Source organism: Eretmochelys imbricata, chromosome 9 (assembly GCF_965152235.1).
Source record: "Eretmochelys imbricata isolate rEreImb1 chromosome 9, rEreImb1.hap1, whole genome shotgun sequence".
NCBI lineage: Eukaryota > Metazoa > Chordata > Testudines > Cheloniidae > Eretmochelys > Eretmochelys imbricata.
In genome coordinates, this window is record NC_135580.1 from 74910369 (window position 1) to 74925712 (window position 15344).

Consider the following 15344-nt stretch of genomic DNA (forward strand, 5'->3'; position numbering starts at 1 on the left):
TGCTGATAATGCTGGGGTCCATCTCCTTCCCTTCTTTGTTTTTTCAACCCAGCCCTCTTTTTCTTCTTCTTCAGATGCAAGAGAGTAAGATTAGTTAATCTGATTCATCAGAGCAGATGAGGAAATACGCAAAGCTCTATCTCAAGGGCAGTGGTGGTTCCCAAAATGAATAGTTTCATTTCTCAAAAAGAAAAGGAGTACTTGTGGCACCTTAGAGACTAACCAATTTATTTGAGCATGAGCTTTCGTGAGCTACAGCTCACTTCATCGGATGCATACCGTGGAAACTGCAGAAGACATTATATACACACAGAGACCATGAAACAATACCTCCTCCCACCCCACTGTCCTGCTGGTAATAGCTTATCTAAAGTGATCATCAAGTTGGGCCATTTCCAGCACAAATCCAGGTTTTCTCACCCTCTGCCCCCCCCCCACCCCACACACACAAACTCACTCTCCTGCTGGTAATAGCCCATCCAAAGTGACCACTCTCTTCACAATGTGTATGATAATCAAGGTGGGCCATTTCCTGCATAAATCCAGGTTCTCTCACTCCCTCACCCCCCTCCAAAAACCACACACACACACTCACTCTCCTGCTGGTAATAGCTTATCCAAAGTGACCCTCTCCCTACAATGTGTATGACAATCAAGGTGGGCCATTTCCAGCACAAATCCAGGTTTTCTCACCCCCCCCCCACTCCCATACACACACAAACTCACTCTCCTGCTGGTAATAGCTTATCCAAAGTGACCACTCTCCCTACAATGTGCATGGTAATCAAGGTGGGCCATTTCCAGCACAAATCCAGGCTTTCTCACCCCCTCCCCCGGGAACACACACACACACACACACAAACTCACTCTTCTGCTGGCAATAGCTCATCCAAACTGACCACTCTCCAAGTTTAAATCCAAGTTTAACCAGAACATCTGGGGGGGTGGGTAGGAAAAAACAAGGGGAAATAGGCTACCTTGCATAATGACTTAGCCACTCCCAGTCTCTATTTAAGCCTAAATTAATAGTATCCAATTTGCAAATGAATTCCAATTCAGCAGTTTCTCGCTGGAATCTGGATTTGAAGTTTTTTTGTTGTAAGATAGCGACCTTCATGTCTGTGATTGCGTGACCCGAGAGATTGAAGTGTTCTCCGACTGGTTTATGAATGTTATAATTCTTGACATCTGATTTGTGTCCATTTATTCTTTTATGTAGAGACTGTCCAGTTTGACCAATGTAAATGGCAGAGGGGCATTGCTGGCACATGATGGCATATATCACATTGGTAGATGTGCAGGTGAACGAGCCTCTGATAGTGTGGCTAATGTTATTAGGCCCTGTGATGGTGTCCCCTGAATAGATATGTGGGCACAGTTGGCAACGGGCTTTGTTGCAAGGATAGGTTCCTGGGTTAGTGGTTCTGTTGTGTGGTATGTGGTTGTTGGTGAGTATTTGCTTCAGGTTGCGGGGCTGTCTGTAGGCAAGGACTGGCCTGTCTCCCAAGATTTGTGAGAGTGTTGGGTCATCCTTTAGGATAGGTTGTAGATCCTTAATAATGCGTTGGAGGGGTTTTAGTTGGGGGCTGAAGGTGACTGCTAGTGGCGTTCTGTTATTTTCTTTGTTGGGCCTGTCCTGTAGTAGGTGACTTCTGGGAACTCTTCCGGCTCTATCAATCTGTTTCTTCACTTCTGCAGGTGGGTATTGTAGTTGTAAGAACGCTTGATAGAGATCTTGTAGGTGTTTGTCTCTGTCTGAGGGGTTGGAGTAAATGCGGTTGTATCGCAGAGCTTGACTGTAGACGATGGATCGTGTGGTGTGGTCAGGGTGAAAGCTGGAGGCATGTAGGTAGGAATAGCGGTTTCATTTCTGTTAAAGCAGGAGCAGTCCGACAACTAGTTTTAGAAGTAACATATCCCATAGTTTCAGAGAGGGATGTTAAAAATGCTTAGCGCTAAGGATACGGGTGGGGATGTTTCAATGTCTAAAGCTGTTCAGTTTGTAAAGGACGAAAAGGAAATATAACAGAAGTATGTAAAATAATGAATATTGTAGAGAAGGTCAGCTTTTCCCATTCTTACCCTGTCCTATTCATACAGGAACAAAAGGCCACCACAGCTGCTCTTTGGGACCCACAAAACTTGCAACTATCCCTGATTTTGGGGGTTCTACAAATTATCAAGCATAATATCCATTTTATTGCCCCCCTTCTAAACTAATGGAATAGTCATGAGCCCCCCAACCTCTGGGGCTCTTTGAATCCATGACTGTAGGTGCCTCTGGATTTAGAGAGACGATAAAGCCATTTGAAATGGGTGGGAGTGCTAATGGCTTCCAATGGCATTTGGACCACATCAAGCTCCTTCCTATTTGATAGCCAGTTGCCTGCACATAAGCTGCCTCCTCTGCTGACCTCCTGGGCATCTATCATCCATTTTTATTATAGTTTTATACTGCTAACATTGTAGTATCTGATCGCCTTCTATGTAAAATCAATTACCGATAGCAAAGTCCCTACTAGACTTTCTGGAGTTGTTGCTCTTCACCCTTTTGGTGCCGGTGATGGGGGTGGATGGGTGAGTAATATAAGCTCTGCATGCAGTGGCATTATGGTTTTGGTTTTGGGGGGTGGGGGTTTTGGGCAGCAGTTGAGGGATGTTGGTGATGAAACTTGTTTTAGCAGAATAAGCATTGGGTCTAAAAGAGGAATTAGTGCATTCTGAGCCTGACTGAAACCGGTTAAGTTTGGCAAGGGAAAAAAATTGCATTGGCCCTCAGAAAAACACTAGGGTGAGCTCAGTGTACCCAATGAAACTTAAAGGTAACCTATTTAAAACAGGAAATACTTTTCTACCTAATGTACAGTTAACAATAGAAGTCACTACCACATGAAACAGCGAAGCAAATAGTTTGGTGAGATTTGAAAGAGAATAGGCATTTGTGAGAATAACACTACCATGCCCAGCAACACTAGCTGGGATCAATAGTCTTCAGATGTTTATCCTCATATATTAGGGCATAAACTGATCACCAGTTAGAGGTCAGCAAGAAATTTCTGGCCACCATTTAGGCTTCATGATTTCCTGTGACGCATTCAGTATTAGTCAATGCTGGAGACTTGATAGTGGATTAAATGGACCATGCGCAGATTCCAAAATGGCAATTCCTATGTGATGTATAGATTTGTACTACCAGTGGGTTAAGTTTGCACCACTTATCTATTCCTTTTGCTACTATTAACAAAGGAGTGAATTAATATTCTGTTTTTGTATTCTTACTGCAAATTTTGCCTTTAGAATGGATTCATGTTTTGCCATTTTCTGTTCTCGTTACTATGTTTGTTATGAGAATGAGATATCATAACTTTAATGTCCAGGATAGTCTGTGAAACACTATAAACGTTTAATAGACTCATAAACACAGACTTTAACCTTTTCAATATTCTGTATTTTGATTGGCTACCCATTCCACTTCATCCCTACAGGTTACCGAGGCTGTAAACAGGAAGAATGGGAATGGCTAGTGAATCAAACAGCAGAAATACTGAAAAGGTCAAAGTAGTGCAGTTTACTATTATCTTCCTCCGAATATATGAAGCGTTACAATTCTGATACCACATTCTTGTGACTTAGATTGTGGCAAGAAGAAGAAATGGGACAAAATAAATCTGTTCTTAAGACAATCATTATAATGTGGATGGAAACTAGAACATACTTAACTCATTTTCCTTTACCAATGTTTTGGTGGTGCTAGGTTTCTGCACTTCCCTTTCATGGCTTGTCATGTACTGGACAAAAAGCAAACCTGCAATTTCAGAACAAATGTTTTATTTTTGGTTATGGAACTGGGAATGCTTCTCCAAATGTTGGCTTAGTGCTAAAATCTCATTATTCATCATCCTTTTATTCTACATAGCTCATTTTATAAAAAATATCCAAGTACTTTTTCAGTCAAGGATTACAAAAAAAAGTTATGCAGTGGAAACGCACACAGTGAATTTGAGCCCCAGGTGGACTCTAAATTGAAATAAATTGCCATTGGTGCACAGTATGGCAAATGGACAAAATACCATCTATACCAGGCAATACAGACCTTTGTTTTCAATCAGACATGAAGACTAAGGTACTGTAACAGGCACTCTGTTTTATTAAATTGGCTATGGATTGCTACTCATGCTATTTTTGTCCATGGAACAATTTCTGAAGCCATCTAATATTACCCCTGTTTAGGAAAGAAAAGGCACTCAGACAGCAGGTCAAGAAGTGAATGTGTTGGTGAACTCTCTTTGGAGGTAAGGTGGAGCATAGTAGATAGGTTGAGGGGAACAGAGGAAACAAACAACTCATCTCAGGTTTACTATAAGATTTCGAGATGGTGGATTTAATCCCTGTATTTCTAAATACAAACAAAGCTATGCTGTCAGATATGGGATAACAGGAAACACAAGAAGACGAAAACATCATTTGGTTTGTATTTCAACAATAAATTAAAAATGGCAAATATTAAACATTCTTAACTTGAGTTACTGTAAACTTATGTCACCTATGCAACTTATTGCACATCTTGTTCTACCAAACGCATATTTAAAGAAAAAGTCTCTTTCATACCTGCCTTCTGCATCCTAATTTTGGTCTGAACCATCTCCTGTAGTTTCAGTTCTGGACTGCATTCAAAACCTAAAGACAACTGTCTTCTAATTTCAATACAAATGCGACTGAAATAATGGCTAATTGTACAAGATTTCTACCATTTTACACTGAAAGCTCAAAAAAACCCATATTGCAAGTTTCTGGCATCCTAGTTCTGATAAGTCTTTAAACTTGAACCCTTATTCGAAACCTGCTCCAGATACAAACACGGCAGCTTCAACCCATCTCCTCGGCAATGCAGTTATCTTCTACTAATGCTGATCAAACCTTTTCTACTGAGAGGGAATGCATAATGGTGTGATATGAAGTATGTATTTTTATACAAACAGATTTTGTTACATTATACAATAATTTCATCACATTTCACCAAAGATCTCTTCTACGTATAGTCAAGTGGGTTCTGTGTTGTTTGCCTGCCTGTCAAAGATGAAGTTTGCGCTCCTAGAACTCCTACTGAAGTTACCAGGACTTTTGGGAGTGTATGTGATACAGAATTTGGACCCATATGTTGTATGTACATGTCATTCTTACATGCTTGTTTGGTTCGACTAGTATTACCCATTAAGGGATTTTTCTACTCCATTTAAAGGTATTCAGTGGAAAGGGCTTGACTGCAATTTTTCTCAGGCAGAACTCCCATGGGTTAAAATTGGGATTTCCTTTATGGAGAAGTCAAATAAAATTTAATAGGGATTAAACATGCTACCATTCTCTATAAAAGTCTATAGATATTTAGACTTGGTGGGTTTAGTGATCCACAAGACATTTACAAATCCACTTGTACAATCCACATTTCTGTCAAAAATAGGTCAAATAGCCAATGTATTTATAAAGCTTGAATGATGCAAACAGAGAGAAGATGAATAATCTAATTTTCAACAGTATGAGGTTTTTAGTTGTTAGCTACTATGTTATAAGAACCTAAAAGTGAACACTTAGTTCTTAATTCTCAACAGGATTCTGAGATATGGAACTGTTTTTTTATTTTAATTTTACTTTTTTGCAGTATCGTACTGTAGCAAAAATTGTCATGCAATGAGATCGATTGGTTTTCCACAGTTATTGCACAGAATTTCTGTTTTGGTGTATGATTCCCAACACCTGCTGGTGGGCTTTCAATCTGGTTTAACTAGATCACAAGTTACTAGCTGTAGATATGTGTAACAAAGACTGATTCTTTAATCCAGACAGAACTACAAAACCTTCCACACTGCTCATATTACCTGCCATTTGCCCTAAGTCTGAAATGGAAGGGAAGTTAAGAGTTAAGATTGTTGTTTATCCTTCAATATTTTATGGTCAGTGAGATCTGTGGGAGGGAGCTATTTTAAAGGCCAACAGTAAATAGGAAAAACAAAACTTCCTGCTTTGAGACTAAAGAGAAAATAATTGTCAGATCTAAAATAGCAGAAATTGTACATTGGATAAATATTATTTGTTCTTGGGATGCAGAAGTTAAAGACTTGCATCATTAAAAAAACAATCTAATGGCAGAATAATAGTGATATTTTTTGTCCTGTAATAGTAATGAGCAATGTCCCATAATAAAAGAAGCCGTTTCTAGATTCTGCATTTATTTTTGAAATATTTTTTAGTATTTTAAAATGTACTTTTGCACAGGCCAACTTTTAACTGCCATTTTCATGCTGTTGCATCCTGTCACTTTCTAACATGCAATTGACCAGGAATAGTGCAGCGCTCCAGAGCTAGAAGCATGGAGATCAACATCGCAGTAAGAAGGGGTCAGCATGAATAAAATTTATCAGTAGCTTCTTAGCTTATGGTTGACAGGCTTTAAACAACAGCAAATATTCCTTCTATCCCTTTCCAAGGTTTAAATTGGTATTTACAATTTTAATCAAGAGTCTGATTTTGCAAACATGTACGATCAGGACAAGCATAGTGCTTATTGTCAGTGGGGCAATGTTGGTTGTAAGCATTATGCCTAGTAGTGAGTGAGTGAAGGATTAGGCCTCATCTTTGCAGAGTCCCACTGAAATAAAGTCCTGTTGCATATGGGTGTGCTGTGTATATACAGACCTCTTCGCAAGTTCAGTTTATCTAGGTTCTGGTACTGCACGCATCACAGAGGTATCTAACCATCTAAGGTTGTAGTTTTATTTTAATTACTCACCCTATTTTCAAGGGGCTTAAAATTTGACCAAACAATCAGCTTTGTCTGAAATTTGACATGTAAAATTACATATTAGGTTCAAACCTCTCATTATTATTCCTTTTTAGCATATTAAAACAAAAGTTTATTTAGTTTGGCCATTTTCATAATTTACAAGTTTAAAAAAATTGATGCTTACTGCTTTAAGAATCGTTTTGATTTTGGAATTATTTAGCATTTGGGCCATAGTATGGTCTAATTGCTTTTGATATTTAAAAAATAAAATTAAAAACAGCTGAGAGATGGTGGTTTACAAATTGGCTGTTACACATGTAAAGTAAATTTTATCCCACAGTCACTCTTAAGGATCTTAACAACAGCTATCACATATCCTAAATACGTAATTACTGTGGAGCCTTTCTCATCTATTGGGTACATAATACTTCTTGTAAGAAAGGGGAAAAATGCACATTTTAGGTCCTGATACAATCCTACATATATATTTGCAGGAACTTTATGCGAATGAGTAGTTCAAGGGGACCACTCACATGCATAAAGGTTGTGTATATATTTTTATAGGATGTGAGCTTTTGCATCTGATCCTGCAAACATGCACATGAAGTACTCATAGTGGCATGGGTAATTGCACTAAATTAAATGGGACTGCTCACAAGTTACCTGTGTGTGCTTCAGAATCAGACACTTAGCAAATAGACTGCAAAAGGTCATCAGCTCCTATTACTGTGCCTTTCTTACCTTGTTGTGGGATGAGTGAAACATATAATACATGCTGACTTCCATTTGTGGATCTGCTACTGATATCAGTGGCAGTTTTGCTACATAAATCCAGGGCATAATATGGTCAGATGGTTTCACCCTGCTCTAGTTGAAGCTGTGGCATAATTTCCATTAAAACAACCCCCCTCCCCCCAAAAAACAACCCTAAAAGTTTTATGTTCAAAGGTTTTTAAAGCTTCTTGGTCAAACTCAGTCTAGGTGTGAACCCACTTCATATCCTGAATTAGCTCTGGAGTAATTCTACAGTAAAGTGAGACACTGTCCTTAGCTCTCAGTGATTTTGCTTTAAAGTGACCAGTTTGATAAATGATGTCTTTCCTAAAAGAGAGAACAACATTGCTACCGTGGGAACATTTAAAATTGAAATTCTAAAAAGTGTCCGATTTTCTCCTTTTCAAATAACATAAAAAAGCAAAGGCAATTCAACCACAAAATTATTAAAATATGGTTAAGGGTCTCTATTAAAATCACAAAAGCAAGGAAATTCAGTCTTACCACTGAAATACATTTTCCAGTCGATTCTTCTTTGGGCTATCTGAGGTATTTAAGCACTAAATTAGTGCCTTCCCTTAATGCTCATGGCCATTAAGAATACCTCTTAAATCCCTCAGACATTAATACTTCAGTGGGAGCGATGCCTGTGTGGTGACTGCAGGAACAGGGCCAATTCTGCTCTCAAAAGAGGGCAAAGTGATTCAGCCCAATTCTGCTCTCAGTTATGCTGCTGTAAATCCAGAGTAATTCCACTGGAGTCAGGTGCTCAAGTACCATGGTGATGGGCAGTCTTATAAAAGCTAACGTAGGTTCTGGTTTTACAATGCTACAACTGAGAACAAATTATGGACCTCTTCTTATAGTCACTCATGCAAAAAAAAAAAAAAAAGCACAAGGAAGCATATAGGCAACTTCACAAATACAGGATTTCAGGGCTGATTGTTTCTTAGATTTTAATCTTAACTTACTCTTTCCTTGTTATTGGTTTGTCACACCTTTAGCATTTGTATGTATGTTTGTGAACAGGGAAATATACTTGGGTTTGATTTTTTCCCCCCAGAAGGCACTAGCTCCTCAGCTCCATTTGGAAGTTAATGGAAGATGTGGGTGCTCAGCACCTCTGAAAATCAGGGGTGTGTGTATGAGTATGAGAATAGAGGAGAGGACAGTGATCTATACTTAACATAAGAGTTTCATTTTGCTCAAAGGGAAACTAAATTAGAGAGTGAATGGGATGCTGAATTTTTATTTTCTTTGTGGATTTTCCTTGCTTGTGGTTCTCCACTCACCCCCTCCCTCTATACATAATGATCTTTTAAAACACTTTTGTTTATGTTTTATTTTATTCTTTCCATGTATCCATTTTGCCTATCAACAGCAACTCTAGGTGTATGGACAATTACAAAAACAAAAGCCCTCCGCCATACAATAATCAAATACACACAACATCCAAATGATTCTAACAGGACCCAATTCCAGCTAGAACCTTCCACTCTGAACCAACACCTTTTTGAAAAGCTTTACCCCATAAGGCTCCAAACTGTAATAGTAATCATAATCACCTAAAGTATTTATTGATCTCATAGGCTTTTCTTAAGAGTCCTTATCGGTGGTGGTTAAAAAATATTTCACTATGTGTCTAGTTGTGACTAAATTAGTACATGGTTACTTTGTATATTTTCCATCTTTTCTTTTATTGTGGGGGGAGGGGTGGTGGGGCAGGATCTGAGAAATATAATGACTTTGTAATTGTTTCCCTTCTGCTTTTCAGTCCTTTTTAAATAGTTAAAAACTATGGTCCACAGTTCTGAAACACCCAATCAACATAAGTGCTATTGTGAGTAGCCAGATTTAAGCCAATAGGAATAGGAATACAGGTTAGTGTTTGCAGGAGGCCTATGAGGTGATCAAGGGCCCGATCTTAGCCATTACTCAGCAACATGACCATTGTCTTCTCATATGGGTCTCTGGCCTAATGAATGCAGGCTGACCACTTTGAAAGCAAAGGAAGTTTTGTCATTGACTTCAGTGGGAACAGGATCAGGCCCCAAAACTGTGATCTCCAGTGCAGTGTCAGTAGTTAAAAGATTAAATTGTTTTTCCAAAATGTATTCCTATGATTGGAAAAAAAAAATAATTGCACATTGTCTACACTCTACACCCCTCTTTTTAATAAATTCAGGATTTTCTGTTTGTAGCCTGAGTGGAGTCAGGGTAGCAGCAGCAGCCTGAGATGTGAACAAATGGAAATCTATGAATGCTAAATACTTTCCAGGGAACAGTGCTTGGTTTATTAAAGACAAACACAGCTCCCTCCTAGCTTTGGTGCTAGTCTCTCTCTCTCTCTCTCTTTTTAAGGGTTTGCTGCAGCCTGTCAACAGAGGTATTTCTTTCTTTCCCCTCCACTCTCCCCCCCCTTAAATTGTACATAGGACTGTTGTATTTTTTCTTCCAGCTCAGGCTGAAAGACTATATATGAAATTGTACTAACAATTCAGCTAGGCTTTGTTTGCTGGTGTCTAGCCATTCCTTCCTCCCTTACTCTCCCCCAAGACTTATTTTGCTCCTATAGCTCTGATAAGGTGCTGAGGATGTAGCTTTCCAGTTTCACCCCCTTAGATATGATTAACTGTTGTTTTTCAATACTCCACTTCTTGTTCACATGGGACAGAGCCCCCCCAGTACTATGAACCTGCAGCAATCTGAACCTAAAGCTGCCTCCCTGGCAAGGGCCATCCGCAGAGGCATCCGTGCAGCTAACCCTCAGACCCAGGCATCTCTTTCACTTGGTTTCCAGGGGAGATGGGGAGGGTGAGCCCATGGGGCAAGAAATATGTAACAAAAGAAACTTCATTCATGCTGCTTCCTGCTGGGGGGGGGGGGGGAGATAGAGCCATCATCCTACTGGTATCAGTATGCTTTTATTAATTTTTTTAATCTGTTCAATATATTGAAGTCTGGATGAAATAAATTGAACGAAGGAGTGTATACTCACACAATTGGCCCCTACTGGACCATCCACCCAGTGATACAATGACATTTACTGTAAACCGAAACAAGGATCAGCCTTTTCACTGGGTGTATATAATGTGTACATACATCTTATGTACGGTGTGTTTCTATGTAAACCATATTTGTATTTAGATATCTCTATAGGCATAGCATTAATGTAGGGTACAACTGCACCGTCTTAGACGATCGGGAAAATCTAGGTCTATTGTTCCTAGGAAAAGTTACCTTTTAAAAATGGTTATAGTCTCTTCGTCTCTCCAACAACCGTCACTACTTCACGGCTACAGAATAAGAGTCCATACTTTCAAAAATACGAATAGACCTCACCTGCATTGTGTCTCCATGTGGAGTGGGTGACTCTGTGTAGAATACACCCCCCCCCCCCCCCCACCATCAAGCGAAATATTTTCCCATCGGTGCCAGTTAAATCCCTGTCGCTACCTCTAGGACGAGGAGAAAGACCAAACAACAGCGCCCTCGTGTTTAAAACACAAACCAAATGCCTCAAGCCACCCAGCATGTCCCCCAGCCCTACCCCAGAAACGCGCTGTCTCCAAACCCTGGCCGCGCTGGGCTGCAGGAGGAGTAAGCAATGCCTCCCTCCATATTGCAACACCAACTCCACCCAAGCCCCGCTAGGCAGCAGCCCTCCGGCGAGCCAGGCGCCCCTCGGGCGGGAGAGCACCGCGAAAGGCCGGGGCAGACCTTTCCGAAAGGAGACCAGCGGTGGCCAGACACCCGCTGAGCTGGGCTCGGGGAGTTGCTCGTCGATTTGTGCCCATTGCCCGGCGCGGGGAGGGTTCAAAACCAGGGAGAAACACGGTGGATCTCCTCCGAGAAGCTTTGGGGGCCCTGATAAAAGATTGAAAGGATCAGAATACATATGGTCTACAAAGAGCCAAAGGCCGGAGCTGAGGTTTGTCCGAAATGTCCCAGTTTATACACCACGCAAATAAAGCAACGTTGTTTTTGTAAAAATGTTTATTTAACCCTTTTTTCCCCCTTTCACAACAATAAAATATTGCGTCAATATAAACCCCTGGACTAAAACTGGTCGACGATCAAACACGACAGCGAATCGTGTGTGTATAATTTTTTTTACACCCATTTCGGCTTTTGGAAACCTTTTTTTGTGTTTTTTAAACATAATGCGGAATTTATTGAAAATAAATAATCGTGGGCAACGGCAATAGGCAATTTTGAATAAAATAGTTGAAAAAAGCAACCTTTAATGAAAATAGCGTTTATTATACATCAGTTACTAAACGAATAAACTAAATGATCTGTCTTTAAATTAATAACTTCCAAAAACGTTTAATATACAAAACTGTACAGGTATAAAGTTGGCAGAAATAGTCAGGTCCTCAGTGTCGAGATTTTAGCGCGTACTGAAAAATACTTGAAAAATATAAATGTCAAAATGAAAATCTTAAGGGGGGGGGGGGGAGAAGAGAGCTGGGGAGCGCAGTAATGCAATTTGCTAATATAGCTGCAGCTTCAGGGATGCAAAGCAGCAGGGTCAACATGGGCCTTCCGTCCTAGCTACCGGTATGTCTCCCCTCCCCGAGCTCAGCCAAAAACTGGGGGAGGCAGGGTTGGCCTTGCCTTTAGGTAGTATGGATTGGGGGGGTGGGGGGGTGGTCTCCAGATAGCGAGCTGTGTGCGGGAGTGTATAAATAACTATATTCTATATATACACACACACGGCACACAACCAGCCCAGAGTATCCCGCCTCTATGGAGACAGTCATTATACAGTGTGTTTGGAGCAATATTTGTGTATTGTGTGCGTTTATAATAGGTGATTTTCCGTGTGTGTGTAGATGGCTGTATATACACACACATCTGCATACACTCACATATATATAGTATGTATAGACATATTTACACACATACATACTACATATCTGTGTACACACACAGAGTACATCTCTACGGAGGGCTGGGAAGAAGGGAAGGATAAAGCACAGCTCCTTCATATGCCAGAAAAATGGTTACACTTTTTTAGCATTTTTATTCACTTGCCTTTTTTTGTTTGTTTGTTTTTTTAATAAAAAGCTTTTCAACAAATCTAGCATTTCCTCGTGAGACGAAAATAAGCTCAGCATGAAACAAAAGCGGGCATTTCCCCGAAATTCATTTCGACACCTCAGGATCCCTCTTTAATATTGAAACAAAAATACAGAGAAACTGATTTCTGAAGCCAAAGCGCAGAATTATTAAGGTGTTTTACTACAGACCTTCGCAGTCTGCCGCTGATCAGAAGCCCAACACAGCTTCAGAAAGAAAAGAAGGGACACATCCTTTATTTTATTTGCAATGCTTAATTTCAGATCTCTCTTCCTCCCCCCCCACCCCCGCCTCCGTGGAGGAGGGAACAGGGAGTCGGGAGGGTTATTTCAGAATTGCAATCTGACCGTTTCGTGGTTTTAGGAAGTTATTTGAATAGAAGGAAAAGCTACAACAAATCAGGCTGTTACTCTTCATAACGTGCAAGCGGCAGTCAGCTGTGTTACAGTCAAAGGAGGCACAATTTCCTGCCTTTGGGGTGCAGAAGGGGGACCCCACTCCTCTAGTATGGAATTTGGGGGAATGAAGGGGAGCGAAGGGAATTATCCCTTCTCCCCACTACAGTAACAGTGATATGCCCAATACATGGAGCGGGGGGAATGATTGCTCAATTCGGTACAAATTATGCCACAAATATTGTGTACAGTTTGTAGTAAAACACCTCAGACATTTAAAAACGCTATATAAGTCTTTAAAAATGCAAAACTAGTCTATTGTAAAACAGATTCACCTGAAATACAGCTGATATAACCAAGGCGCTGGAAGGTTATTCATAGGCACACATCTGTCTTTATTTTTTTTTCTTCCTAGTGGAGACCGAAAACAAACCTTGTTTGATAGTAAACAATATGTACTGATCAGCGAAAAGGTTTGAGAGAAAATATTGCCCAGGCGGAAGAGCAGGAAGCCCCATGCTCTAAGTCTTCGAGTATTTGTTTTTGTTTCCTCTTTAAGCATAAGTTAAAACCCCCTTTAGAAAATCCGCGCTGTTCCCAGTCCTGTCTGCGAGCCGAGCCCTATAGTCAAAGATCGTGGCAGGATGTGTCTGTTTTCACGTTATGAGAATAAACCTCATGTTGCTGCTGATCCCCTGGTGGAGTCATTCTTTTCTCTTTTTGCCGTCTGTTACAAAACCAGACACGCACCACTTCTTTCTCTAACTGCAGGCTGTCTGCCAAGGAGGAGATCTCTTGGGCTGCAGGTTTGGGACATTTAAGAAAATGAGTTTCCAAAACCCCTTTGACACTCACCTCTATCGAGGTTCTCTTCTTTCTTTTCCTGCCTTGGGCTGCGATTTTGTCAATACTAGTCGGGCTGCCGGTAGATGAATCTGCCTCTTCTAGCCACTTGTTTAGTAGCGGTTTCAGTTTGCACATGTTCTTAAAGCTGAGCTGCAGAGCCTCAAACCTGCAGATAGTAGTCTGAGAGAAAACATTGCCATAGAGAGTCCCTAGTGCTAAGCCAACGTCTGCTTGAGTGAATCCCAACTTGATTCTCCTTTGTTTGAACTGCTTTGCAAACTGTTCCAACTCATCTGATGTCGGCGTCTCCTCGTCAGAGTGATCCTGACAGTGATGGGAGCCTATATCTCCATGATCTGCGGGGTCCCTCAGCACTGGGTGCAAGCTTTGGGTAGTGGCTGAGGCTGGAGGTGGTGTTAGACCCCCATGGTCCAACATGCCACTGACTGTGAAGCCAGGTTGCGAGTAGACATTAATAGGCTGTCCACTGGAGGTTATTGATGAGTTATGAGCTGGACTGGCTCCCCATGCGTTGGGATGATTTGTATGGGGCGAGTGGTGAGACACATGAGGCGACCTGTGATGGATGATTGCGCCAAGCTGGAGATCTTCTCTTCCTGGCTTCACGTCTTGCTGGTCGAGGGGGCTCGTCGCTAGCGTGGAGGACCACGGAGTCCCATCACTGAGGCTGGTCACCCAGTGGTGTCCGAGAGGATGCCCATTGCTAGGAACTCCCTGTAAGTAGTCACTTTGGAGAAGTTTTTGAGGGTTTCTGAAAGGACTCCCTTGCTGCATGCCCGCAGAGTCTGCATGGACTAAGGAGCTGGAACTGAGAATGCTGTAGGGATTAGAGGCAGCTGTGGCCATGGTTGGTGTAGGTCCCCTACTAGTTATAATGTGGCAAAGGGAGCAGCTTCAGCCTTTGACATCTACCAGGCAAGGGAGCCAAATCAGCAACCACTGAGTTATTGGCAGCGCTGCTGGCCAATGACAGCATTTCATCTGTCGGGAAGCTTTGGCTGCACCAATGAGGGGTGAAGAGGCAGGTCGCGCTGTCCAAATTAGGTTTGCGAAACCCAGGAGTTAAAGTGAGTCTGAAGCAGGAAGTGAATCAATCTTTAGGCTCCATTGGTTGCTGCTAGCTGGCTGTCCACGGTTCATTTGTTTAACTCTTTCTTCACTGCATGCCAAGATTTGTTTTTAAGATCTTATGAGAGGGGAGGGGGGATGACAGAGCATGGTTTAAATTTGTAGTGATTAATTCCAGGTACAGCAAAAAACAGAGGTTAAATGCCGGCACCGAAGACTGACAATCTATCCTTAGCACAGTTCATACGGACTCCCCAATCGGTCCAGCATTGTAAATGCAACATGAAGGTAATTGTGAGATGATAAACTATAGATTTATATCCCCCAACAAACAAAACACCCAAACAACCCCCCCCCCCGACACCTAAAAGCCACCA

At 41.2% G+C, this 15344-nt stretch overlaps 1 protein-coding gene across 1 annotated transcript; it reads right to left on the reverse strand.

The window, feature by feature from the left end:
- Positions 1-13659: 13659 nt before the first annotated feature.
- POU3F4 (POU class 3 homeobox 4) lies at positions 13660-14745 on the reverse strand. Its single transcript, XM_077826536.1, has one exon. The coding sequence runs from the start codon at positions 14743-14745 to the stop codon at positions 13660-13662; it is 1086 nt and encodes a 361-aa protein (XP_077682662.1).
- Between the last annotated feature and the right edge of the window lie 599 nt (positions 14746-15344).

Coding starts and splice junctions, on each gene's coding strand:
- POU3F4 (XM_077826536.1), bottom strand. CDS start 14,745: ATGGCCACAGCTGCCTCTAATCCCTACAGCATTCTCAGTTCCAGCTCC.